Source organism: Harpia harpyja, chromosome 22 (genome assembly GCF_026419915.1).
Source record: "Harpia harpyja isolate bHarHar1 chromosome 22, bHarHar1 primary haplotype, whole genome shotgun sequence".
Lineage (NCBI taxonomy): Eukaryota > Metazoa > Chordata > Aves > Accipitriformes > Accipitridae > Harpia > Harpia harpyja.
The window spans coordinates 14,554,915-14,581,520 of record NC_068961.1 but is presented as its reverse complement, the minus strand read 5'-3'; the positions used below and the strand labels follow the sequence as shown (position 1 = coordinate 14,581,520).

The following is a 26,606-nucleotide window of genomic DNA, read 5'->3' as shown; positions in this document are numbered from 1 at the left end:
ATAGCTTTGTTTTAATCTTGATACCATCTTGTGGGGAGTAGTTATTTATTTAGTTGCAGGGCCACATGGCTGGGAAGTATCTTATTTAAGTTACATACATCTTTAGTTGACATGACTCATGTTACAATTGGACTGAATAAACCAGCCCTGTATACTAAAAATAAGCAAACAAATGTAAAACATCACCATATTAGCAGAACCACAACAAGCTAATTAACAGTGGACAACACAGGCATCAAATCAAGGTCACAATCAAGACCTGAACCAATGAATCAGAGCTTTGAGTTATCAAACACACACATTCAATGCTGAAGGTAAACAGCTTTAAATTACAAGCTTGACATGAGGCGGAACTATATCCAGTTAGTTTTGCATCAGGAAAAACTGAAGAGAAGCCAGTTCATGTTTTGACCAAGCTCCTCACAAATGTTGAAGTCAACACAAGACATTGAGTAAAACAATCAAAGACAATATTCTTGAGTCTTTGCTAGTGGTGCATGGAGGACTGGTGCTGTTATGGTTCAGACCAGGGAAGTACCCCCATCAGAGCAGACTCATTAGCGATGCACAGTTTAGCATTTCCTTCTCATGTCACGTGATTATCATGTATGATTAGTCTTCCGCTCTTATCCAGTCCTGGCCATCAAACTCAAATCAGAGGTCACTCTGAAAATCATATGCTGTTGCAGCTTTTAAATTATTGATGCAACATTTATGAAAATACTTTCTGAAGAATTACTAGGTAAGAACTATGAATAACTTTTGGAATAATTCACCAGCAGTAAATGACAGATTTAAGAATCTGGCCTTTGCTGCTAGGCTTGGAAACAATTAATATAGACCTTTTTCCCTTATTAAGATAGACCTTTTTCCCTTTTTCTTTTTTTGGCCAAACAACTATGCGCTCATGCACGTGTGAAATAAAAAGGGATCCTTCCCTTAAAGGAAAATAAAGTGTTCAGACTTGTGCTTTCTTCCTAAAGGTCTTTATTTTACATGGTTGCTGGCTGCCAGCACAACACAGCAGAAGCTTAGGCCAACATAATGACAGAGCTTAAAACTGGCATCTCCTGCTTGGCGATCCAGAGAGGTGGCAATGCTTCTTCTTCTCACAGACCCATACTTTCTCCTCCTTACTTCACTGCATAGATGGAGCCTTGTTTCCTGGATGTGGTCAATACAGCCTGGTATCTAGTTTGTAGATTGCTGCTGAATATACCTGTGGACTTGCAGGCGGGAACTACAGGCTGAGGTGTGACGCACCAGTCTCCTGCACCGTCCATGTCCCAGCGACTAATGACAACCTTCCTCTGCAGGGAAAGCACTTAAAACCCACACTCAGCAGGAGCCACCTCCTCGGGACTAGCTAATAACCTCATCAGTCTCTCCACACCTTTTCTAATAATAGTCACTTCTTTACCCTAAGTCAGGAAGCTAATATGAATCCATTCACAGCTTGCCCTGATGACTTTTAATCTAAGACCACAGCTGGCCTTTGCGCTTTTTGTCAGATGAATTCCGATAATCATTAAACAAAGTTTTCTCAGGTCTACTTCAAATCTGGGCCAACGTATCTCACAGCCCTTATTCTTGTGCCACCCTGGCCACGGTGTTTCATCCTGTAAAATCAGTGATGGCAACATGAATAATTAGTTGTCCTATTTGTACAGCATCAGACTTATACTTATTTCCAGTTGGCTATTCTGCTTTTCTTTGTATCTAGACTCATGCTATCTAACCCTGGAGAGTACAGAGCAAATCTACAAAGTTTTAGTCCATGAGATCATCCCAGTAATTTGTTACTGCAGGCGCTGCCTGTCTAACTTTATTTCCCCATGTTAAATAATTGCAATATTGTTTCTTTAAAACCCTTGACAACAAAAATCAAAACAACCATAAATAATCCACAGACATATGGAATTGTTTTGAGAAAGAAAGTAAATTGCTGAGACTCCTTAAAAATGGAAATCTACCAAGGAAAGCCCAGCAGTCTCTTTGACAGTCTGCTCTAAAACTTTTCATTTGCTTTGATGTTGTTTGTAATTTATGCTCCTCAGAGGCTCTTAGATGAAGGAAATCATCTGTTTTAATAATGTGAAACCTTCTTCTGGCCACCCGAGATGGGAATTCCTGCTCTGTTTCCTGTGCCTCTCTGACAGGGCCAAAGGGGGAAGAAGGGCTTCAAAATCGCATGGCTGTTAGTGATCAGAGCCATGGCATCACCTACCTTCCAAAACGTCTGCCCAAATGTTACTTATCTCTCACTGATGAGGTTACCTGTTTAGGAAAGCTGTCTTTTTAAGCTCACTCTCCACAGTAGTGTTATTTCACTGTATTAGTAATTCATAAGGATAGGTTATGCAGTGATGATTATAGTACAAAAGCAATTATTGAAATAGTCCCTTTAATTCAAAATTATTTTAATTACTAGTGATATCTGTCCTTTTTTTTTTTTCCTCATTTCTGTGCTAAGTCTCTTCATGATTCAAAAATTGCCACTAGGCTATCACCTTTAGTAATTGCCGTTCTCTGAGCTGAGTGAACAAAGGAAAAATTAAACTGGAGTGTGTCAGGCAGGCAGAATAGGAAATATATGTTCCTGCAGGAAAGCTACTCTCCTCTTAATTACCCTGCAATTGCCAGGTTCAAACTGCAATTTATGAGCAGCATAGATAGAATGGCCACATTAGTCCATTATTTCACGATGATCTTTTCTACTCTTGATTTCAGAAAGGAAGGATTTTGCAGCTCTCGGAGCATTGGCATTGTCAGCAGCTGCTCTGGGCAGTGATGCTAGACAACTGCACGTGAGAGATACTCCCCCAAAAAATGTAAAGCAGTCTCCTAACAGCAAGGTTTTATAGAAGGAGGGAGGTGCTGTAAGGTACAGTTAAATAAATAAAGCATGACCTGATGGGCTGCCTCAGACACTGCTGACCACATTCGGAAACAGATCCAGAAATGTTTGAAGGAGAAGAAAGTTTTCCAGCCTGCAGCTGCTGCTGCTGCACCTTCCACCTACTGTAAAATACACCAAATGCAGCAATAACATAACACCCCCAGAGTCCATTTTACTCTGACAAGCATGGAGTAGGCTGCAAAAGGATGGAGCAGTGGGTAAAGCTGCCAACATGTGATATGCAGCTGGCACATGGTTTCAGCTGTAGAGTTGGTGCCCAAGGCCAAGTCTACACTTCAGTCAAGTTGGGGCAATGACTTATGTAGCCATCTGAGTGAGCTTTAAACACACGAGGGGACACTCACAGCCAAATGGAGCTCAGGAACAATTCAGTGCCCACATAGTTATCCCGCTTCTTGGGTGGGCTTCATACCCTGCTTGAGAAGCCCCAAGGTATGCAAGACATCTTTAGGGGCCTGACAGGTTCATAAGGCAAAGGCAGCTAAAGACTGCTGAGATAGAGCACAGGCACTGGACAGTGGCATAGAGGCAAATAAATGTTATCTCTATCCATTTTGTTTTAAAAAAAGGCAAGGTAATGCAAGGGAGAAAGGGAAAGGTAAGGGGAAAAGGGAGAGGCAAGGGGAAAGCAAAAAAGTGAAAGAGGAAAGGCCAAGCACAAAGGCAAAGGGGAAAACTATCTTGCTGATTCTGGATGTGACATGCAAGCATCAGAGTCAACTGTCTGAAAGTTCAGTGCCTCTGAGCTGTACACAAAGCCCATCAATATCTGTCCTTGTTGCAATCTAAGTCCATAAGAAAGTGTTTGCCCCTTCCCTGAGAAAGCATTTGGTTATAGCGCTTGGAAGTTTCACTCCTAAGTATTCCCTTTCAGTTCCCTGCACAGAATGTGAACAGAGTGCTCTCAGGAATGGAAGATGCCTGCCCTGCTTCATTCTTCTGAGGTTTTGTTTTTACTTTGCCCCTGAGAAATTGGCTGTTTTTAATGACTTTTATGATTAATAAAACTGTCTGAAGGCCTGCTGGGGTCTTCAAGCTAGTTATCAACAAAGTCATCTAGCTCTTTCCCCTAGTGTTTAAGCTAATGGCAAAGACCCAACACTTGATCTTTCTCCCCAAGCTGAGGCTTGTCTAGCAGGGTTGAGAGTCATGTCAGGGTGGTAGAAAAATCCCAAAGAGTTACTTTCTTGCTGCACTGGCTATGGAAAACAATACTCTCCTGGAAATCTATCTGTCCATCTCACCTTCTCTGCAAAGCTCTTGTGCAGAATCTTCCGCTTTCCCCCAGCTGTTTCCCAGCTGCGGGCAGGTGACCTGATACACTTTTAAAGAAATATTGAACGTATAACCTCACAGCTGGGCACTGAACTCCTAACAGCAGCACATATTGACTCCTACACCTTTAACAGTCTCCCTGCTGGATCACACTGCTAAACGTAAATTCATGCTCTGAAGAGACCCACCACTTCACGCAGCCCATCCTAGACCATGCAGGACCTCAGGCAGTTAGAGAGGTGTTTGAGATACTACAGTAAGACCAGAGTGCCAGAAAGGGACTATTAACCTGGAGGCAGAGAGAGGAAGAAGGCAGCAACAGCTTCTTGTGGCACTGGGAGGGAGAAGCAGCACCAATGAGTAATATTTCTCCCTGTTCCCATGCCCTTTCCCCACTGTCATGTGTTCATTTCCTTTCTGCCTCCCTGGGAGAGGCAGCTAGAACAAAAGATACATTGAAGAATGGGCAAAGGCACCTAGGTATGCCTTAGTAATGCTGTAAATTCATAAAAAAACTAAAAAGATGCATGGCAGTTAATGAACAGCAAAACATATGAGATATGGATTGAAAGGTATATTGGAAGATATAAGTTTAACTACATCAGGACACAGCATGGTGTAAGACCAATTTTTTTTTATTAAAATGATATACAGTTCTAGTGCTTTCCTACTAGTTGGTAGCACATTTCACAGAAATAAAGGATTGATAACATCCTGCAGGAGGGTGCAGCTGGGGAGCCAGCGAGGCCAGACACATTTGTACCACATTCTAGATTAATAAAGCAAATAAAATTATATATAAAATTATATTTACTTTGTAATTTATTTCTGCCTCCCCTTATCATCTGTGTGTGCATGAACAAATCTCAAGTTTGCTTTCCATGGATGACATCTAACAAAAGGATGCAATTCACATTTGATTTTTCCTTTGAATTGTAAAGGGCAATTTATATAACTCTTTCTTAACATAGATTTATATATTTGTGCTTATCATACTTATTCATTGTTTTTCATAGGCCACGTTACACCTGAGGAAGGCACAGCAAAGGTTACTAGTAGGGGCTGCTCTCTCTTTTAAAAACCTTCATCAAGTATCTGTACACTGTGTTGCTGGGTTACAGTGGGTCAGATCCTGATACCCTCACTAGACAGACCATTCTTGCTCTTCAGGAGCACTGCTGGGTACTCCAATCCAAGCTGTAAAGTGCGATGCTACTAAGCCAAAATAAGGCGTCAAGAATCTGAGCCTGGTCAGGATGGGAGAAGTTTTTTTCCCAGTGGCCCAGACCACTGAAAACCTAAGGCTGCACCACAGGCAAATATTCAACAGCTGAAAATTGGTTTATTTTGAGCTAGTGTGTCAATAATAGGTAAACAGCATATCCTGGGCAACTCTTTCTAAAAATGTATTAAAATAGTTTTGCATGTTGCTGGAAAACAGGCTGTACTTACATCAGAAAGGAGAACAGAAGAACCTTTTACAAGTCTTCAAATAATCTCAAACTAATTAGCTTTTAACATCCTCTCTGCTACAATTCTGGGCTTTATTAGCTCTTCTGCTTGCCATTCCTGAGTCTGCCTAATGTCTTCTGTAGAACAACTATGCATTTTTTCCAAGCATTTGTCATTTCTTGAAACATATAAAAGAGAGCACTTGGATTCAACTAACAGACCATCTAAATGCTGCTCTGCATAGGGAGTGATATATGCTGACAAGGAGTAGAAGTCAAATTTTCTTTATATGGTTCTTTATGGTGAGCAAACCTACTTAAAACAAGCTCCTTCTCAAGGCAGCATATTGATTAGAGCTGACGGGCCGAAAAGACCTTTGGGAGACAACAGAATATGGCTTGAGTCAAAGAGTAACACTAAAGCTGGCAGCAGCAACATTAAGAGTCAGTAAAACCTGAGAGAGTTTGTCTCACACTGAAATTTATTGCACCCATTTGGACAGCCATTATGGTAGTTAGTAATTTTATCTGCACAAGTTCATCTGTATTTGGACTCTCAGAGCTTAGCGAGAGGTCTTGCAAGGCAGAACCATACCCAGGGCCCTGCTGACTGAGGCAAAAAGACTGCTGTGCTGAAGCGAGGTACAACTGTGTCTGAAGATTACAAAAGGCTGTCCGTTTAGATGGCCAGCCACAACATCAGTTATGTTAACAGTAACTCTGAAATAAGGTGATGGTAGGCCAATGCAGATGAGGATTTTCCTAGTCTGCGCTGCGGTGGTTGTTTTCTGTGGCTTGATGAAGCTGTCACTCACAAGCAAAAATTGCTGTTTTCTTGGATAGAAGTACATCTGTACTTCACATTTTAGGAAATAAATGAGACAAGAAAAGCAACACCCAGGTTAATTTCCAGAGAAGTGGTATCAAATTCTCCTGATGAGACATTTCGAAGATGGTGGATTAATACCACTCTACAGAACATTTTGCATTGCTCCTTTGCCTAACCTAGTTTCTGAAACTACCATGACTGATGTTCCATATCTTCACTAAAGATCTGTTCCAGTGCTTAATTACCTTTATCTTTGCAACATCTCACCCAGCAGGTTGAAGCCTATCCCACCAAAGACCAAGCTGCTGGAATCACCTTCAAAATGTTAGTGGAGGATCTATTCCTGAGACAGGTGGTACTGATATCATCGAATCTGACAGGGGATCAGCTTTTAATAGCACTCTAATGAAACAGTGGAGTACTGAGCTGGGAGTGGATATAGGTCTTCCTATTGCATACCACCCCCAGTCCTTAGGACAGGTGGAGAGACTTGACTGAACCCTGAAAGGGAAATTATGGAGAGGAATCTAAACTAAACCTCCCTTGCTTCCCATACAGATCACAATGCACATGGTGTTGGGCATACCAGGCATATTGTTTAAGGGATCCTTAGGATCCTAGATTCCCTCTAGTCCATCAATAGAGGTAGGAGTCTCCAGAGGGCATTTCTGAGTGCTGAGGTTAGGCAATAGTTAGGTCCCCTTGTAAATTAAGAGCAAAAAACCTGTATGCCTACAAACCCACTATCCTCTACCTCACTGGCCAGCTGTATCACGATCTGACCAAGAGGGTCCAATTCTCCCTTGATTTAACTCAGCTACATTCTTTTTTAGTCTTTTTAAGCCCTGCACAATAGGTGGAGTCCTGACTATATGAGTCACATGACTTATTTGTTCACAAAGTCAGAAAACTGGCTTAGTTGAGGTCTTCAGATGCCACCCAGCTGACCTTTAAACAGTCCTTAATCCTTGTCACTCTTTACACTCTGTATTTCCATTCACCCCTCACTAAACTAGAGCCTTTCTTCCTATTTTCATTGATTTCAGGTGTAACTTCTGAATTTTTTACTTTGCTAAAGCAGAAGGATCTCTCTTCCTACTGTCATATGTGACATAAAGATTTTGTGAAAAGGGGACCCCTATGGAGTTCTTTCTCTCTCTTGAAGGGCCATTGGTCCAGAAGTCATTCTTCAGATGGTAGGATTCAGCATCTTCAGGGCTTCCCTGTGACCAAAAGAACTTGTGCAGAGCCTCATGACATCTTTACTTTCACATTAGCCCACGCTAATGAGACCTTCTGACAGCTGAGCCCTGAGCTCCTATTCTGTATCTGACTTATCAGGCAAACCAATGAAATGCAGGCATGTTTTTAACATGTTTTTAATGTTTTAAATTTTTAATGGGAAGTGGAACAGAGCTCATCTCTAGTGATATTTACCTTCTTCAGTGAACCTAAGTAATCTGGTCTCCCTTGAGCAAATGAACTCATGTTCTCTGGTGACTGTTGGCAACTGTGTGCAGCCACTCCTGATACTGCCAGGAAAGGAACTTTCTCAAAGTGAGGAGGGGAGGAGAGACAGGTGAAAAAGAAGAAATATTGGAAAGTAGCAGTGTCCAGAAGAATGTACTTGGTTATTACAAGGAGTCAATGAGTGCCAGAAAGACATCCAAAGCTTCATTATTACTGGATATGGAAAAACTATGCCTGACCACAGTCTCAGCCACTAGTACCATATATCTACAAGTACTCAGAGGAGTCCCTTTTCCTTCTTGCAAAGGCTGTCTAGGTTTCTTACCCCTTCCCTGGGCCTTTTGATCCCATGTGAGAGCTAGATTCCTAGACGAGAAGAGGAAAGGGTAGGTCTCCCAAGACAGTCCTTTGAGTAACACTGCTTCTGGAGTATGGTTGTCACTCTTCGCCATCATGAAGGAGAACCTTCACACATCAAGGGCATTAAAGGTCAAAAAAAGTGTGTGTTTTACATTCCCTTTCAGACATGTAATTCAAAGACACTGTGTCTGATTTCCACCCAGCAGCAGAAGCTGGCCTCGACCAGACAACAGAGGGGTTCTCAAATAGAAAGTTCCTAACATGACCAAACTGATGAAGAAAAGAGAGAAAAATAGAACTTCTGGGGTACATATGAAGGAAAACACACAAAAGCCATTGCCCTTGGTCTCAGGGGGAAATCAAAAGTGGTGTCGTCTGACTGAATCTTCTCAACAACTTCATCCACTTACAATTTATTTCTGCCTCCCACCCCCCCTCCCCGCAAAAGTCTCTGTAGAAATGGTTTCCTGATTTCACACTGGAGGCAGGAGAGTGGCTGTTCATGGACTATTCTGAAAGCTGTTCATCATTCTCCAGGCCATTGGTCCAAGGGCATGTTCCAAGGACAGTATAGGACACATAGGCTGTGCCTGTCACTTTTTAAGTCGCTGTACTTCAAGCCATTAAGAGACTAATTATACTACCAAGGTAAAAAGACTCTATCACTCCTCTTCTACTAAAGAGTTAACTTTCCTGGACCAGGGAATCTCTCTGCTCATATTCAGCTGATGCAAGGTCAACGACAAACACACCGAGGAAGTCAGAGTTGCTTTATTTTTCTTGTGAGCAGGTCAAATAAAACACTGCTGATGCTCCATTTATCTGGAGCGACAAGCAAACACTTGGCAGCGGTGGAAAGCATACACTGGAATCTGGCACCAGGCTCCTAGCACAGCTGTCAGCCTGCTGACTAATCACTTCATCCCCACGCTAGTGCTGCTCCAGGTCTATTGGACCCCTTCATCTCAGATACCCCGGCACACGCTCCTCCTGATGGAGCTATTTATACAGAGATGTCACTATTAATTGTTATGTAGCATTTTATTTTAGGAGGATTTTTTTTAGCCAAGGTTTTTTTCAGTGGTTTTCTCTTTCCTACCATATTCCTTCAAGGTGGGAGCTGTGATTCTGCTGCTTCCAGTATCAACCACACCTTAAGTAGATATCCCCTTGCCGGACTGAATTTTCTTGAGGGTTTTTTGTATGTGTGTGCACATGTGTGCTTGTTTTTCTACACAGCCTTTCCTATCAGTTTGGGGGGTTTTGGCAACTATTCTGGCAAAAAAGCTGCAATTGCACAGGGAACACCTGACCCTCTGAAGAGACCTTGTTTACCTTAGGTTTGCATTATCGGATGATACTTGTAGTCTTGTCAGCACAAACTATTTAAGCAACTCCCAAGGACAGTGTTAAAATATAAGTGGAGTCTATGAACTCTGTTCTTGGCAGCCGTGCTTTATTAGTTGTGCTGTGCAAAGGTGGTGCGGCTAAGGTAATGCAGTGCTTTCACAGAAGCATTATATATTGTGACAAGCCGAACAACCTCCAGGACTCTCAGTCATCATGACTCCCATTTCATACCTCATCCATTATAGGAATGAGGTATGAAAACATTTCTCTGTTTCCTAAAGTTATTAACAGACTCCTGGGAAATCGTTTACCTGGAGAAAGGGAAGTGCCCAGCCTCATTTTTTTTGCGTTCAGGCCTGAACAGCCGACCATGGCAGGGCTAGCTGCTTTTTTGTTAGTGAACAATAGATTTTGACAATCAGTAACTGTAAAGAACCCAGACGGTTAATTGGTTTCATGCTCTTGTTTAGCAAAGGTACAAAAACATAGATTTGTGTCACTTCCGTACTGTGTTTGGAACAAGGATATCCAAGTGCTTTTTAAAAAATAATGAAGGACATCTTCTAACACAGTGAAGGTAGGCAAGTTCAGTCATCCCCATGTATGACTAGGATGGTGACTGGAGCCGTGGAAGGGTCAAATGATTTGGTCATTCAGACTTGACACAGCAGAGCTAAAACTAGAGTAGAGGCTCCTTATACTCACTTTTGTATGTTAAGTACAGAACCAGACTTCGTATTTTAAACCATGGAGGTATCTGGCTGTCCTCAAGCAGGTGTATATCCTAGAGTTTATGGTATCATCTCCCTTTTCTCAGCATGATTTTGGCCTGAAGCGAATGGACAACATCCACACTCATTCTGTAGGCTATCATTATGGTGCTATTTCTTGGCATGCTACAGTTGCCTCAGCAAATATCCCCATATGTTCTGTTACAACACTGGGATGGTCTGATCTGCAAGTCCAGATAAACCCCCATGATAAGCATGCTTCAGATGTCTTTGCTGAGAGAGAATTTGAAAAATACACAGGGGCAGCAGCAAGAAGTGGGCATTCCCGTTGCCTCTGTGATTCATTCACAATTATCGACACAGGAATTCCCTACTGTGTGCATGGGAGATGTGCAATATCTTGAGTGCCAGGCAGCAGAGGTAATTATACAGATCTTGGCACGATGTTCTCAGTTTGTGCTTCGAGGAAGCACCATGTGGAATTTGCTTCTCTCAACAAAGGGATAAAGAGTTTTCCGTAAAAGACCTTCTGGGATTTAGGTTGGCTTCAAGGGAAGAAGGAAGTGGTGTTTCAGATACTTTAATCTGGAATAAAAATAGTGACTCTGCCAGCAGAGCTCCTTTAAACCATGGAATATGTTTTCATCACTGAGTTTGAAATATCATTTCAGAGTCTTGGTCAGATTTACTGTTTGATTTAAATCATTGTAGCCTAATTGAAGTCAATGGAGCTATGACAGTTTATACCAGCCAAGGGACTGGTGTCTGTTTCAGAGTATTGTTTTCCTACAATTGGCCTTCATCTTCCAGACAGTGATAGATTTTCTGGATATTTCAAATACTGCAAGCATTCTGGATATTTCAAATACTGCAAGCATTCATACAACCTTTCTTAGGATTTTCTCAAATGTTTGTGACATCTACAAATTCAGCTCACCTTCTCCATGTTTACCTCTCAATGTTAACAATGTGATCCCTAACGTTGTCATTTGTTTATTCAAGTCAGCTCTTGCACTAATTGTTGCATTCCTCTTTCCTATGGGGAGTAGGGGCCACTTGGTAGTTGCACAGTACTTGATAGATAGTACCATAGGGTGAGATTTAGAAGAAAAGTAGTTTAGATGATCACAGCAATGCAGTGCAGATGGCACTGGCTAAATATTGTCCCATCTCCAGACACAAAAACAAATACAGCAGATAGTGTCTGATGCTGTTACTGAGCTTTTTGATAAGGCGGCTCTGGATACAGTTCTTGCAAAGTGAAATTATACAGACCAACTGGACTCCAAAATATGAAGCATGAGCATTTGCATAGCCTTTGTTGTAGCTGGAAAAGTATTTCAGAGGCTCACTCTGATACGTTTTGTTGGCACAGTCTTTTCTTCGAGGCCTGATTCTCCCTTGCTTTGCATTCTTGATAATCATTCTTATCTGTGTAAAGTAGGTATAAAGTGCCTTCATATTGTAACGCAGTGAAGAATTGGGATCACAAATTCTTCAGCATCGGGTAGATTTTTCTCTTTTGAATCCATTTAATATTGTTATCAAATACTGGCAGTTTGGTAAAGAACTGCATCTGTTTTACTTGTGCCTTGATCAGGCATCCATGCTGTCTGTCTTTGAAACACTGAGACTGAATTCCTGCAATGCAGCATATGCTTAGCTGCCCAGGAACTTCTTGTGGCCAGTGCTGAATGCCATGATTTATTATCATGGAAAGTAGTGCAGCTGTAAGCAGCAGCTCAATATAAAGCATAGAGTAGGACCCAGATCCAGTGTGATTAACCTCAGGAGGTCTCCTGAGGGCCACTGAGGCAATCTGATTTGGGAATCTCTCTCCACCAACTGAATAGCAAGCGCCTGCACCTTCCTGCTCAAGTGTTTAAACCACCTTGGTGCTTTTCAAAGGCTGGTCGTGGTCATGCAGTCTGATGGAGCTAATAACTGGTCCCACCACAACTAACCTCTCAGGCTTCTCCAGGGATCGAGATGGCTCCACCTCTCAACTTGGATCACAAATTAGTTTGAGTGGGGAAGAAGTATTAACCTCCCCAAATCACTGTGTTTCTGAACCTGCACATCTGAAAAATTGAGGCTACAAGGTATCGAGCAGTTTTCAGAGAAGGGTGACTTGTCCACTAGGCAGTGCAGGAAAACAGGTTGTTGGAGACTTGCACAGCGTTTAGGTGCCCAAGTCCCATGTAGCCAGGATGATGGGAAATACGTAATCAGAAACTTCAGATGGTGTGTTGGTTATTAAAGTGATCTTATTACTGAACTTCTGGCAACTTTACAAGGTATTTACTCTCTCTTTTAAGTCAGAGAGTGCATGTTCTGATCAAGGGCTTTAAAGAAAAGTGGTTCTTACCCAAATTGTTGTTTAATTGCTTAAAATAAAAATATCATTTCTATGATGTAGTAATTAATTCTGGGGCATAAGCCAGTAGCAAAATATGCATGAATGTTATGTGCCACAGTCATTAAAATGTAAATCGGTCTTTTATTTTGACTGCATGATCTTGCTTACATACTTTAGAAAGAACAGTCCAAAATGGAAGTTGCCAATTTAAAATAATGGTCATTTTTTAATAAGAATGCGTGAAGAAACATGTAACTGTTTTCACCTTGGTCACTGTAATGTAATGAGGATCCTTATAAGAATATGCTATCTTTAAAAATGGAAAAGGTCAAAGGGGCACAGGAGACTTCAACAGTATCAGCATAAATGGGAAAATATTGTAACGTTAAATTTTTGTAGTATATTGGCTACCATTAGAGCAGCAAACATAGATTTCCAGATGTTTGTGAAGAGTCCAACAGTTATATTTTATATCTATGGCTGTAGTAACAATTTCTATTCAGCAGCCTAGAAAAACATTTCATGTCACAACAGGAAAGAAATATTACTGTGGGGGGGTTTTCTCCCTCATCCCCTATATAGCAATTCTGAATACTTCAGTCAATGCCAAACAAAAATGATGGTTTAAAAATTAAAACCACAGTCACCAGGGGCAGGACATAAATGTGCAGATGTTTTGTGATGTGGAAGAACTTTTCAGGCAATAGTCACAATGCTGTTGTGGAGAGGACTGGAAATCCATCAGTTGGACACTGTCAAAAGCATTCCCTAAGCTACATTGTCAGGAAAGGCAGTTACCTTTTCATATTCCCTTAAGAAAAAAGAAGAAGAAAAAAAAATCAAAACCAGAAAACCTACTCACAATGGCCTTTATATAGCTCTTACTATTTTATTAGGGAGGGATTGACTGTAATCTGTTAATATAAGTGAGCAACTTATATCTAGAGTTTACTGGGTAACTTGTACAAGTGGAAAACTGCATTGTCCCAAAGCAGTGCACAAAACATCAATTTTCCTTCTCCGGGAAGGAAAATTTTTACAAGCTTATAAGCTCTTTCTGTTTCAGGCACCTCTGTGCCTTAATGCTGTTATACAAACGGCTGCCTGAAAATCTTGTATTTACCACACCTACCTGGCTAGACAAAGAGATATCATGAATAACAACAAAAATAGCAGAGGGCAAGTTTTTAAAGGCACTCATTGTAATTGGTACATTTAATGCCCGTGCATGCTCACAGACCTTTTGCCTCCCAAGAGTTGGCAGGCACTTCTGCGAACATGCATGTAGCACCAAACCATCCTGCCAGAGCAAGAGCTTTTACTGTTGCCTCTCTCTACCGCCCGTTACAAGGATGGAAATAAAGGTCAAAAATATAAATGGATGTCAGCTCCTCCCTCTCCTGTTTATTTTACTTGCTTCAATTAGTAAAGTGAGATCACAGGTGAGGTTTTCTGCACTGCCTGGCCCTGCTGTGCCTCGAAGGGTGCAGAAAGCTCTCCGACAGCGGCACGATTGCCCAAGCAACCAGAAACTCTCCGGAGCAAAATAGCCATGGGCAGCTGTGCTGCTTCCTAGCAAAAGGCGAGGGGGATGCTATAAGTAAAGGCAATGTGGTGGGAGTACTGGCTTGTGCAAGACACGTGGTCCTGTGGGGAAAGGTTGGCATATGTTAGGGGAGGAGGGGATAGGGCCAGGAAGCGTGTGGCCATGGGGAATCGTGGAGTTGAAACTGCGTCTCTGATGGCCTGGCCTCTTTCCAAAGCCCTGGAAATTGCCTGTCATATGTGGCTTGTGTCAGGTGTCAGGTACCAGTTTTCCAGAATGAAATGCACCATTAGCAGGTAAAGACAATTCATGAGGTGCAACATAGCAGAACTGTAATTAATTATTAGATATTATTTCTCACAAAATGCATCTCCAAGATCACATTGCATTAGCCACAATATTGGACTGATGGAGCATAAACAAGGGTAATGATAAACACTGGTGAACAGAGTTGGGAAGAGATGGTTATTAGGGTACCGGTGTGTTTCATGTGGGGTTTATTTAACAGTCTCATTAATGATCTGGAAAAGGAAGTGAATAACCATTTAATTAAGTTTGCACTTGATACTAAATTAGAAGTTGCTGCAGACACCTCCGAGGGCAGAGAAATAAATCAAAAGGAGCTAGAAACATGTGCAGTAAAGAAGAAAATGAGATCTGGTATGAAGAAAAAAAGAAAGCTAATCTCTCTGGAAGCAAATAATCTAAAATGTAGCTATCAGTGGAGGAATTCTGGAGAAAGCAGTGTTGAAAGAGATGTAGGAGTGTTAATGGACTATATATTCCATCACAGCTCGGGTATATGTTTACAGAAGCAACGCATCAAGGAGCAGGAAGGTAATAGCCCTTCATTGTAGGGCTCTAGTGAGAACCCATCTATAATGCTGCACTCTGTTTTGGGCATCCTGTTATCAGAGAGATATAGACAAATTGGAATGAGTTCAGCAAAGAGCCATAAAAATGATCCCATATCCCTGGAGATAATGACTTATGAAGAAAGATCAGAAGAAGTAAATGTGTAAGGCCTTGTCTGAAAGATGACTGAAGTAGGGCAGGAAAACAGTCTGCAAATATGTGAAAGCAAAAAGGGAGGAGGATAATTCATCATAGTAACTATTAGTAATAGGATGAAATAATAAGTAACAACAATAAATTTTAAAAGGGCAACTTCAGGTTGAATGTAGGGAGAAATTTCTGACAGTGGAATTTGGGTTAGTTTGCAGAGAAGTTTCCCAGGGGTAAAAGTAAAAGCTGCATTCAAGTCATTTAAAATCATATTGGACAACAGTAGAAAATGCCCCCTGCTATAGGGAACAATCTTCCATTGCCTGGGGAATAAGCTGGATGACTTAATAAGACATTTCACGCTCAAGTCTTTATGACTGTGATATTTTTAATATGCATGGTCAACTATTTCAGGGAAGTATACATTTCTTCTGCTGTCAGGCCTGATAATGCAAACACTTGCATGCAAACATAACTTTTAAGAAGGCAAGTAGCTCTGCTGACAGCACTGCACTGCTGACGTGCAAAAACACAAGCCGGAGCTCTTAAAGTTTTTGCAGGATCAGAGTCTTAGATCTTGCAGTTGTCATTATCAAGATGGTATATACAGGTAACCACATCATTTACGGGTAGGTGAAGAAGTGCGCGGAAGAAAAGATGGGGGTCGGAAGCTCCAGTGAGGATGTATTATCATTGTTATTATTATCATTATTGCTATTACTACTTATAAATGACTGGTACTTTGGAGTTCAACTCTGTTTCTTAACTGTTCACCTTTTTCATCTCCTGCTTTCACCTCTGTACAGTGTTCATTAGACAGTGTAAGACTTTTTTCTATACTCTGTTTTTTAACAACTGATATTTTTAATACATCCTAAAATGCCTGTTGAATGAGAAAAGAGACAAGCTGAAGTGAAAACTTGACCCTCCCTCAGAAGAAGAGATGGCAAAGGCTATGGATTTAAATGGATATAAGGATAACCCCATATTTTCCCCCCAATTATAATAATGTAATGTCGAACTCACTTCACCATTCGTTAGCAGCTGAGACAAGCTCACAGGCATTCAGCTAGGTATGCTCCCTAAAACACCATGGGTTTTACATGTGGGTTTTTTATGTTCTTGTTTTTTTCTCTTCCCTCCCCCCTCCCCGATGGGCTGTGTGGGGGGCTGGCAGCCTGGTGGTGCCGCAGTCCAACGCCCGAGCCTCGGGACTCTCCAGCAAGGGGTCCAGCAGCAGCAGCTCCAGTGAATCCGAGACCAGCTCAGAGTCTGACTCAGAGAGCGAAAGCAGCTCCAGCGAGAGTGACGGCAGCAAGCCCTCGCATTATTCCAGCCCAGAGGTAAGGGCTTCTGCTCTTTATAATTTAGGGTGGCAATCTGTTATTACACCCGCTCAGACCTTTTTGCAGCCAAGCCAACACAAGGAGGCTGTGGGGACACATACGAAAAAATGGAAAAGAAAGGCCCAGGGATCCTCCTCCTGGCATGCTGTGAAATGCAAGTGGTAGGGGACCCTGGGGCAGATTAAAGCATTTGAAACAAAAATGAAGAAAGCAATAACCCTGTGATATTTTTCTCAAATTGGGGATGAGTGGAGTGCCTTGCAAGGCTCACAGCTTGATTGAAGTTTTACACAACTCTGCCTCCATAGCAATGGCTTGCTTAGTGCCTAAGTCCTGGCGTGGGCTCCCAGCACTGCAAGGGAACTAAAGGCTTCTCTACACAGGGAAGCTATTACAAAATCAGTCTGAGGGTGGATTTTTAAAGCAAAACAGTTGTTTTTCACTCACGCACTTCCCTTACCTCACTCCCTAAGTGAATTATTCTCTGCTACTGCTGCCTTTGTGTGATTTATTTTAATCCACCTCCAAAATGGACTAAACTGAATTACTCATGGTGCAAAACATTAAGCCCAAACTTGTCATCTGGAAAGCTAGTACTGAAAATTTCCACATGTAGACAAGCCATGGCCAAATTACAATTAAGCTGCCAGTGCTATGCCACCTTCTGTTTTCACCTCTGCAGTGCTCAACAGACAGTGACAAAGCTGCTTTCTTTGCTCTGCTTTTCTACCAGGATTGATGTTTTTACATGTTTCTGTCAATGCACACCTTTAGTTTGAAACCATGAACTCCACAGCCACAACACACACATTAATGTATGTGAAAATATTCAAAAATCTAGCAGCAAGATTGTAAATACACATGAAATACAGTCAGTGTATTTTCCTACTCCACATAAAGCATCCAATTGCCAGGCTCCTCCCCTCAAAACTCTGCCTCACCTATTCTCTCACCCTGAAAAATTATACTGAATAACCAGCAAGCCTTTCCTCATCTTTTGCACGGTTATTTGGGACCATGTTTCGTATCAGACAAAACACAGCACTCGCAGAAACATCCTTAATATATTTTTCTCAGGTTCTGTCACTTTTGTTCCTTATTTAACACTTACCTTCCTTTCTGTCTTTCCTTTACAGTACTTTCAGATCCATTTCCAGTTAATTTTCCTCTCGCTTTGTCCCTTTCCTAAATCTCTCCCTCTGGTTCTCTTCCCTTTCGTCTCTATTCTCTTCCTTCCAGTCTCTCTTCCTTGTTGCCTTCACTGCGCTACCCCATATCTTATTTCCCATTCTGAGCTCTCTCATCCAGCCCGTTAAGACCTTGTTCTCTCTCTGCCTAGTTCCCCGCTGGAATTAGTGCAGAGATCTCATGCTTGGTCTCTCTTCTCCCTGCGGGATCTCAGAAGATGGAAGAAAAGGGACAAAAAGAAAGAGAAGGAACCACTGTAGGGGGGAAGGAAATATGAGATAAAAGGAGGAGAAGCGCAGTACCCAGGAAGGGAGGAGCGTTTAGTATCTAGGCAGGTGCCAGTGCTGCTTGGACCTGAGAGCAGCAATTCCTCAGGGAATGCGGGAAGTTAATTAACTGAGGCAGGTCGTGGGTTTCATAAAGTCAAGCAGGGGACTGAGAGTCATGGAAACATGGGGGAAGTGCCTCCTCTTAAGCATTTTATACATATCCTCTCGAGATCTGTGGAACTACTTTTGTACAAAGCCTGAGTTATCAGTGATCATTGTCATGAAACAGCTGCACTGCTCCAACAGATTGCTTGTCTCTTTGCATTATATTCATGTGGTTTGAGTTCTAGGACATGCTGTATGAAACATGCTTATACAAAAATGTAAATGACTCAAAAAATGTGATGGCTGCAGTGGCTTTCATTGGTCGTGCCTTGATGGGATATGGGAGAGGCCACACACGGATAAGGTCAGGGTGTCCCAGGGAAGTAGGATGCCTGTGCTTTCCCCAAGGGCCAGTCCCATCATATGACTGATGGCACCAGTTCAAAACATGCTTATGTGATGTCTCTGACTGGAAGTCCTGTCTGCTTTGCATTAATGCTTTAAGTTACATCTATGCACCCAGTGAAGCCATCTTTCTAATGTATATGTCATGTTCTTACCCAGTAGATGGAGAGAGACACGTCCTTGGAAGCTCTTTAAAGGGACACCTTGTTCTCCTAAATTTAAGTAGTAGATTCAATTCCAATCCTAGTCTTAAAATGAATTCCATCTATTGGATAAAACAGAAAAAGAAAATATATCATTGCTTTTGCTTTAGCATAAACTGATAAATTCAGGTACAATGAACCTGAGTACTCCAGCACAATGCTGGGCAGGAAATCCGTATTTCCAGGTTGGGAGGAACTTAATCTGGAAATCTGCAGACCATTATGATGCCTTCATTCTTTTTTTTTTTTTTTCATAATCTGAAATATTATATGCATATACTCATAGATTTTTATTTCTAGGACAGTGTGTCTTCTGCATTTGAGGTTATATAGAAATTCAATTGCTGTTTCATTTCTTCTGTATTTTTTTCCTCATCTCATTTTGAGATCTTTGAGTTGTTCTCAGGTGTCTAAATGCAGTTGCCTAGAGTGTAAAAGCGGCTCATTGTAAAGCATACATATAAAATAGATTAGATGAATTGTACCCTAAAAGTGTCTGTTTCTTTCCATTGACTATTTAGAGCCTGTAGTGACTAGCTCAGCTGTCTACACTTTATGTCTGCAGTAAACTAAGAAAAATGGCTGAGCTAGAACAGGAGACAACATTCAGACTGGTTTCAGTGATGTGGACAAATTAAGGTGCCTCAGACATTAATGTGAGTAGTTACAGTTTTGTAGACTGCCAAACCTGAAATTATGAACAAGGGACTGAGGCTTCTATCTCCTGTTTCTTTGCTGAAGTCATGAATTCTTTGCGTGACCTTAATTAACATCATAAATGAGGACTCTGGAAAACAATGACGTCTTGTCCTTGCAATTATTTCAGATGGTAGAAAAAAACCTTGGGTGTCAAGTCCATAGAAAGAGCTACATTTCAAAAGCTAAGAATTTGGTTGGTTTGTTCTTTGTTCCATTGAATTATCCTGCAGACCTTTAATAAGGCTGAATCTGGTTAAACAACTGGGAATTCCTACTATGCAGGGAGGACTAGAGGGGGAAATGGGCAGGAAGGAAGCAGAGAAGCCATCGCATGGGACAAAGTATTAGTGGCTAGTCAACAGTAACCAGGCCAGGAGAGGCAGGTATCCTGTCCTGGGCCCCACCAGGGGGCCAGATGCAATGTCCTTAAAGTTTTTTCCTCTTTTTCAAGGATTCACATATACTTTTTGTCCATGCTTATTCCATCATCACAGGATATACTCTTTCATCTCAAGTCGCCATGTTGTGACTAACCAGGTCAAAGCTGAAGCGATTTGCAGGGTTATGCTCTTCCCCACCCTCCTCTCTCATCAGCAGAGAGCCACCTCCTCACCACTGTGCATCAAGTCCTTCAAGTGCCTGGACATCAGTACCAGTGGCTGGGGAGCCACTGCCTGTGAATCCCTGCTGTTGCCTCAGGTGCTCTGTGGCATTGGCTCTCTTCTCTTTAGCTCAGAAAATAGGAAGAATGTGTGTAACATCTAACAGACTAGCTAACTGGTGAGCGTGCTCCTGCCACCTCACCAGCCTTTCTTCATTGATAGATTTCATTAGGGAGGCAGGGGAATAAGAGTTGTAGTTTTAGGGTTGCGGGGTAGGAGGGGTATGTTTTCTGTATCTGTCTTGTTTTCCAAAAAGTTTTTGTTTCCCATCCTAAGTATAGCCCTGATTTGATTTCCTGACTGGTACACTCAGAAGAAAAGGGGATTTTACCACGAGACCAACTGTAGACACTATCTTTACCTTTGCAAATAGGATTCATGGGCTTTAGCTGTCCTGTGGACTATTTTTGACAATGACTAGAAACTAAAGTCTCCCTTCCCTCCAGAAAAATCTTTGTGGCAGGAACCACCTCTTACAATATGTGTGTGCTGTGCCTAACACGTGGGAATCCCCAGTTCTAATTTGATAAAGTGCTAGGAGCAGTGCTAATAGTAGCAATAAAGTAGTAGTAGTAATCATCATCATCATCATCATCATCTTCTCCATCATCATCATTATCTATGCCTTACATACAATGAAAAGGCACCACATTTCTATAGGGATTGCCCTGAATGAAATCTTTGTTAGCAGGCAGCACAAGTAAGTTATTGTAAGGGTAAATTAGTATGTGGATTTACAATAGGCGGAGTATGCTGCAGGGATGGTGGATAGCTCAGTCCTACCCCACAGTGGGCTAAGTACATGCACATATTATAGGCTATCTAATCTCTCAGTGAAAGTGGTGTCATGCTTCAAGTTTACCATGGTATTAGCTACACCTTAGGTCCCTCTTTGTAATAACAAGCGTAGAGTGACCCCATTACACTTACATTGTTTAACAGTCCTTTACCCCAGCAAGTGTTTCTGGATAATGTTTTGACAAAGGTTTCTTTTGGATGCATGCTGCTCATGCCTCTGGTTGTACTTGTAGCCTTGAAGAGATCTGAGATATACAGACGTGCTGTGTGGGAGTCATCCCACCTAAATTTGGACACTTCTACTGTAGATACCTACATCTGCTCATCACCTCAGCCTCCCCTTTACAGTCGGCAGAGAGGAATAGATGTTTTTAGGGCCCAGCTCATCTGCCCTATTTTAGATGCCTATTTCAAGAGGGAATTTTTCACACCCTAGAAGAGTAGTCCACTGACTGGAGAAGGAACTCGTTGACTAGCTCAGATATAGATGTCTATGTTGTACAGATTAATCCACCCACAATTTTTAAGGAAGTGTATCACATCCTTCTGTTTCTCGATGAAGCCTGGCACATGCATATGTCTGTGGTGCATTGGTCCCTTAAACTGTCTTTGTCTCGTAAAGTTTCCTGGTTTGGGTTTTCATGCCAAACCCCATATTTCATTGCAAGTAAGCTTCATCACAGACTGCTATTCCTATTACTGCTGCCCATCTGTGCACCACCAGGTTTACCCCAATTAAAAACTGCCCAGTTCTCTACAAGGCCTTGAGGGCAACATATTTCCATGAGAGAAAAACCAAGGGACAGAGACCATTTTGCTGTCTGATCACTCTGGATATATACTCATCTATATTTCCATCCTTACGTGCTGCTGAAAATTTCCCACTTTGAGCAAACCAACTTTTCTTCCATAGAATGGTATGTGGCATGCTCAGAGGGGTGGTGTGGACTGGAGAATTAGGGGTTTTCTTTTTCTCCCACAAATAATTGCAGTTAGGCGTGTAAAGCGGACTGGTGAAAACTTTCAAGTGAATTTTCCCAGTCCCTTTTTTTACCAGGCCTGCTCTTCATTCTTGGCTGTCATGATTTTGTTCTCTCACAGGGTACCTTGGTTTTTTAAGTTATTTCAAAGTACAGTACTTTTCAGTTAAAGCAATGAATTGAATAAATCACTTCCAAAAGTGAATTGGCATCACTCATGTACACTGACAATCTCAAATATTCCAAAACTGTATCAGGGCCCAAAAATAGTGAGAGAAGTTTCAAAATTCTGATTTTTTGAATTCGGATTCTTTTAATTTACCTGATGGGCTGCAGGCTTTTTACTTTTAGCAGATGCATCTTAAAAGGGTTTTTTAGCAGATGCATCTTAAGGTTTTTTTCAGCGGCCACAAGGATTTGAATTTTTATTTGAATAAACCCTGGAAGTGCATCTAAGCCCATGATTCTGAAAGCTGAGGCTTTAAGAAAAAATAACGAGTGTCCTGAAACTCCTGACAAAATTAGTAAAGCTGGCAACACTGTTGATCTTTTTTATTAGACTTCATAGTTGGCTTATAGGTTGGTGGGACTGTAGTTATTCTGCCTAAATAGCAGACATACCACTCTAGGAAAGTACCACGTTGCCAAGTTACGACACTGTAGAAGTTAATCACTGTTTTCTGCTGGTTTACTGTGATCCCTTCAAATCCATATTTTGTGAACCACTGTTTTCAAGAATTACAAGGTACATAAAGAGACAGAATGGGATGTAACAGAAAAGCTGGAAGTTTTTTTGAATTTTCAAGCTGCCCTCACTCTGACCTATACTTATGAGCAGAGGTATATTTTTCCCCACGTGCTTCTGATGTATGTCCTTTTCTTAAATACACCTGAACGGTGGAAAGACTTCCATGTATAGTGAACCTTTTATTATATACCTAGTAAATTCAGTATGTGCACAATGAATGGCACCAAACAAATCTGTCTGTATTTTCAGAAGCAAACAAAAAAATGCTGTTTATTTTAGGTAAAGAGTTAAGAGTTGTAAAAATATATCTTCATCCAAGAGAAATACTGACCATCTATTTAGAAGATTTACAGCTCAGGAAAGAAATTCCTCATGTAAGATCTTAGGGAGTATGCTTAAGAAAAAATAAACTTAAGGCAATCCAGCAAACTTCCCATAGGTATTGTATAGCTTGATAATGAATAAATTAGACACTTGTGTGAGAAGGAGTATTTGTATCATATAAATTCCGATGTCTAACTTTTTTGCTTATTTTAGGAGCCTTTGCTCCATGTAGAGTGAATACAACCCTCAGTGAGTGATTCTGGAGATGCCGTTGGCTATGCAGGAAACCTGTGTTGCCCTCAGGCACCTACTTTAAATAAGGAGTTAAGTAAGAGACTCTTTTAAGTTAGAGACTGTGGATATTCTCTCTTGAGCAAACTTTCTTCCAGAGAATTGGCGGTTTTCCTGTTAGACTCATGACATGCTTTTTGATTATTCATATGCAATGGTCTAGTGGATCAAACTTTGTTTCCAGCTAAGGAAATTAGGAGACTTTTCACATTGGCTTCTGTGGGGTTAGGTTATAGCTGGCCATCTACTCCATCATTTATTTCTCTGGGGTTTTTTTGCTTCTCTTCATTTTATTACATTCAAATTACTGATTGCAAGAAGCACTAGAAAACACTTGCACATTGTTCTGAAATAACATTGTCTGAGCTGTGGTTACATTTGAAATCATGATTATCCCACTTCTTCACTGTCCCAACACCATTATGTTTTAGATGCTCTCATAACTTGATCGTGTTGTGACAGGAATGAAGAGAAAAACTAACAGCGGCACAATACTCACAAAATAAGTGCTTGACAATACCACCACACAATAAATGTTTGTGGGATCTCACAGGATTATAACGCCAATACCAGCCAGGTTACATGAACTGCCTGGTTTGCCCTCCAACTCCCCACTACGTGCTTTTTTGTATGCTTTTAAAATACTTTTTGTATTTATTGTGATGGTGCAAGACTCAAAATACATATGCCTAGCTTCCCTACTAGCTATCCTCCCTTAGTCTCAGCCATACCCCTGCCTTGTTTTCCTCCCTTCTTGTCACCATTGTATTTTCTTGTTTGGAAACTTGGGAGCATTTCTCAGTAAAGCCAATGCCAGTAGCACTGCGTGAATCATCCTTAGAAATGATGAATCACGGAAGCCATCCTCCCTCCCCATCTCATTCTGAAACCAAAAATATCCCCACTTGCGCCGCCTGCCCCATGTCTCCCGTCTCGCCGTGCAGGGCCAGCACCAGGGGGTTGCCGCAGCCTGGGGACAGCTCTTTGACCAGATGAAAATCCCGGTGACACCAGGAGGGACCCAGCGTTTCGGTGTCCCTGAGGGAGCCCCGGGTAAAGGGCGGCAGGGTCTCGGCACTAAGCTCATTGCCATCTGTTTCCCTTTCAGCCCGAGCCGCCCTCATCCAACAAGTGGCAGCTGGACAAGTGGCTAAATAAAGTCACCCCGCACAAAGCACCCATCCTGACCCACCATGATGGCCCACCGCTGGAGGCCCATCCCTACTACGGCCGCGTGAAGGCAGAGCGGCAGGAAAGCGAGAAGACCCCGGCCGCCGGCCCGGCCGAGCACCGCAGTGGGGAGGGCCGTGCCGCCGCCACCACCGCCGTCGCGGACGGACCACGGCCCAGGACCGCCAACAAAGCACCGGGCAGCAAGGGCAGCCGGCAAAAGTCACCCCCCGCCGCCGACGGCGGGCCTCCGAGGCGGGCGGCAGGGAAGAAGGCGCCGCGGCGGGCCGAGAGGACCTCTGCTGGGGAGGGCCCCCACTGCCCCAGTGCAGAGGAGCCCCCCGGGAGCCACAGCTTTCCGGAAAGCACCGCTGGCGAGGCACCGAGGGCCCGGCCCGGCGGCGGCGGCAGCGGCGGCGGTGGTGGCTGCAGAGCGGGTCACCGCCGCGAGCCCCGCTCGGCCGCAGCCGGCGAGAAGCGTCGGGCCCGCGGGCCGAGCAAAACGGCGCCCAAATCCAAGGAGTTCATCGAGACCGAGTCTTCGTCCTCGTCATCCTCCTCCGACTCGGGCTCTGAGTCGGAGCGGGAGGAGCGTCCGCTGCCCAAGGCGCCGCCGGCGGCCGGGGCTGAGCCGCGTGCCAAGGACGCGGGGACCGGCGCCGCCAGCAAACCCCACGGCGGCTGCAGTGCCTTTGGCTCCATTAATGCCAGGACTAGTAGTGAAATAGCAAAGGAGCTGGAGGAACAGTTTTACACCCTGGTTCCTTTCGGTAGGAATGAGCTCCTGTCTCCTCTGAAAGACAGTGATGAGGTAAAGTCGCTGTGGGTCAACATTGACTTGGCTCTTTTGTCCAGGATTCCAGAGCGTTTGCCCGAAGAGCCACTGGCCATGAGCGCCGGAGCAAACCAGCCGGCCAGCCTCCCGCAGGGTAGTAGTGCTGACCCCCCCGCAGAGAAAGGTTTACCGAAATCTAGAAGGAAACGCAAGGTGAGCTTCGGGGGGACCGATTGGGGCGGGTAGTGGGGCATCCGGCAAGTGGGAGGCAAGCATCGCTTGCACCCACGTCCAGTGCTCGATGGCAGCGTCTTCTCTGGGCTGGCACTTCAGAGCTGGGATTTGTCCCTGCTCCACACGTAGGAACTGGCCAAGCCCCAGGAGAGATGTCATCCCAGGAGGTGATGAAATTCCTGGCCAAGAGGGATCACAGCCCCTCGGAGATGGTGTTCGCTGCTGGCACGCGACTTTCCACGCCTTAGCGAAGGCTGTGCCTTTTTCGTGGGACAGTTTTCTCTCCTGAGGCTTCTCTCAAAACCTAAGCATTTGGAGGTGATGCTTATGTTGGCAAAGGGACGACTATCAGCTACCTCGTCACGGTCTGCACAGTATCACTGCCTGTGTGGAAAAAGAAGAGGCAGTGTCTTTTTTCCCCTCAGATTGTCAACAAGAGGCAAGCCCTTCGGTCCCAGCAGGGAGCCCTGGCTTCATGGGGCATGCTCTCGCAGAGACCTGCCTGGCTCTGGAACCTGCCTCCCTCTCAGCCCCCTTTTACCTGAGGGCTCTCAGGCAGGTGTAGAAGTGGGAGTGTAGTCCATTAGCTGCCCCCTCCCCAGCAGCACTGTCACAGCAGCCAGGTGGGCACAGCCCTCTGGTCACATCCACCCCCCTGCCCTGCCTCTCCCACATGCTTTCTGAGCTGCCGGTGGTGCCAAGGAGAAATCCTCCTCCACCCCATGGCCACAGCTGTCCACCGAGGAGGCTTTCTGATCCATTTGTACCAATCTGATCCCAAAAGTCACTCTGAACTGGAATCGCCATCTGCCCAATTTCTGGAGTTTTACTGCGCAATCGTCTGTTGCCTTCAGCTACTGTACACGTGCAGATTGAGCTGTATATTTTTGAGGACCATTTATCTAAAGCAGTCTTTCCTTTTTTTATCTGTTTTCATTTTTTGGTTCTTTTTTTAGTATCTGAAAGGTGGCAACCCTGTTCTGGCCTCTGGTAGAGCCATAAACAGAGTGCCCTGATAAGCTTTCAGATGTGTTTGTCTGAATTTTCTTTAGGAAGTAGTATGGAAGTAATTGCACAGTACAAAATTATGGGAAACAGGTCAAGAAAGAGTGG

At 43.1% G+C, this 26,606-nt stretch overlaps 2 protein-coding genes across 2 annotated transcripts in view; both read left to right on the top strand.

Moving 5' to 3' along the window:
• The window catches only part of AFF3 (ALF transcription elongation factor 3), a 337,267-nt gene that overhangs the window by 264,580 nt on the left and 46,081 nt on the right, over positions 1 to 26,606 (top strand). The window contains exons 10-11 of the mRNA XM_052773584.1: positions 16,474 to 16,639; positions 24,423 to 25,472. Of these exons, the coding sequence (XP_052629544.1) occupies positions 16,474 to 16,639; positions 24,423 to 25,472 (1,216 nt within the window). The remainder of the gene's footprint in view (positions 1 to 16,473; positions 16,640 to 24,422; positions 25,473 to 26,606) is intronic.
• The window catches only part of TXNDC9 (thioredoxin domain containing 9), a 186,128-nt gene continuing 184,414 nt past the window's right edge, over positions 24,893 to 26,606 (top strand). Inside the window, exon 1 of the mRNA XM_052773586.1 lies at positions 24,893 to 24,910. The gene's annotated coding sequence lies outside the window, so the exon portion shown is untranslated. The remainder of the gene's footprint in view (positions 24,911 to 26,606) is intronic.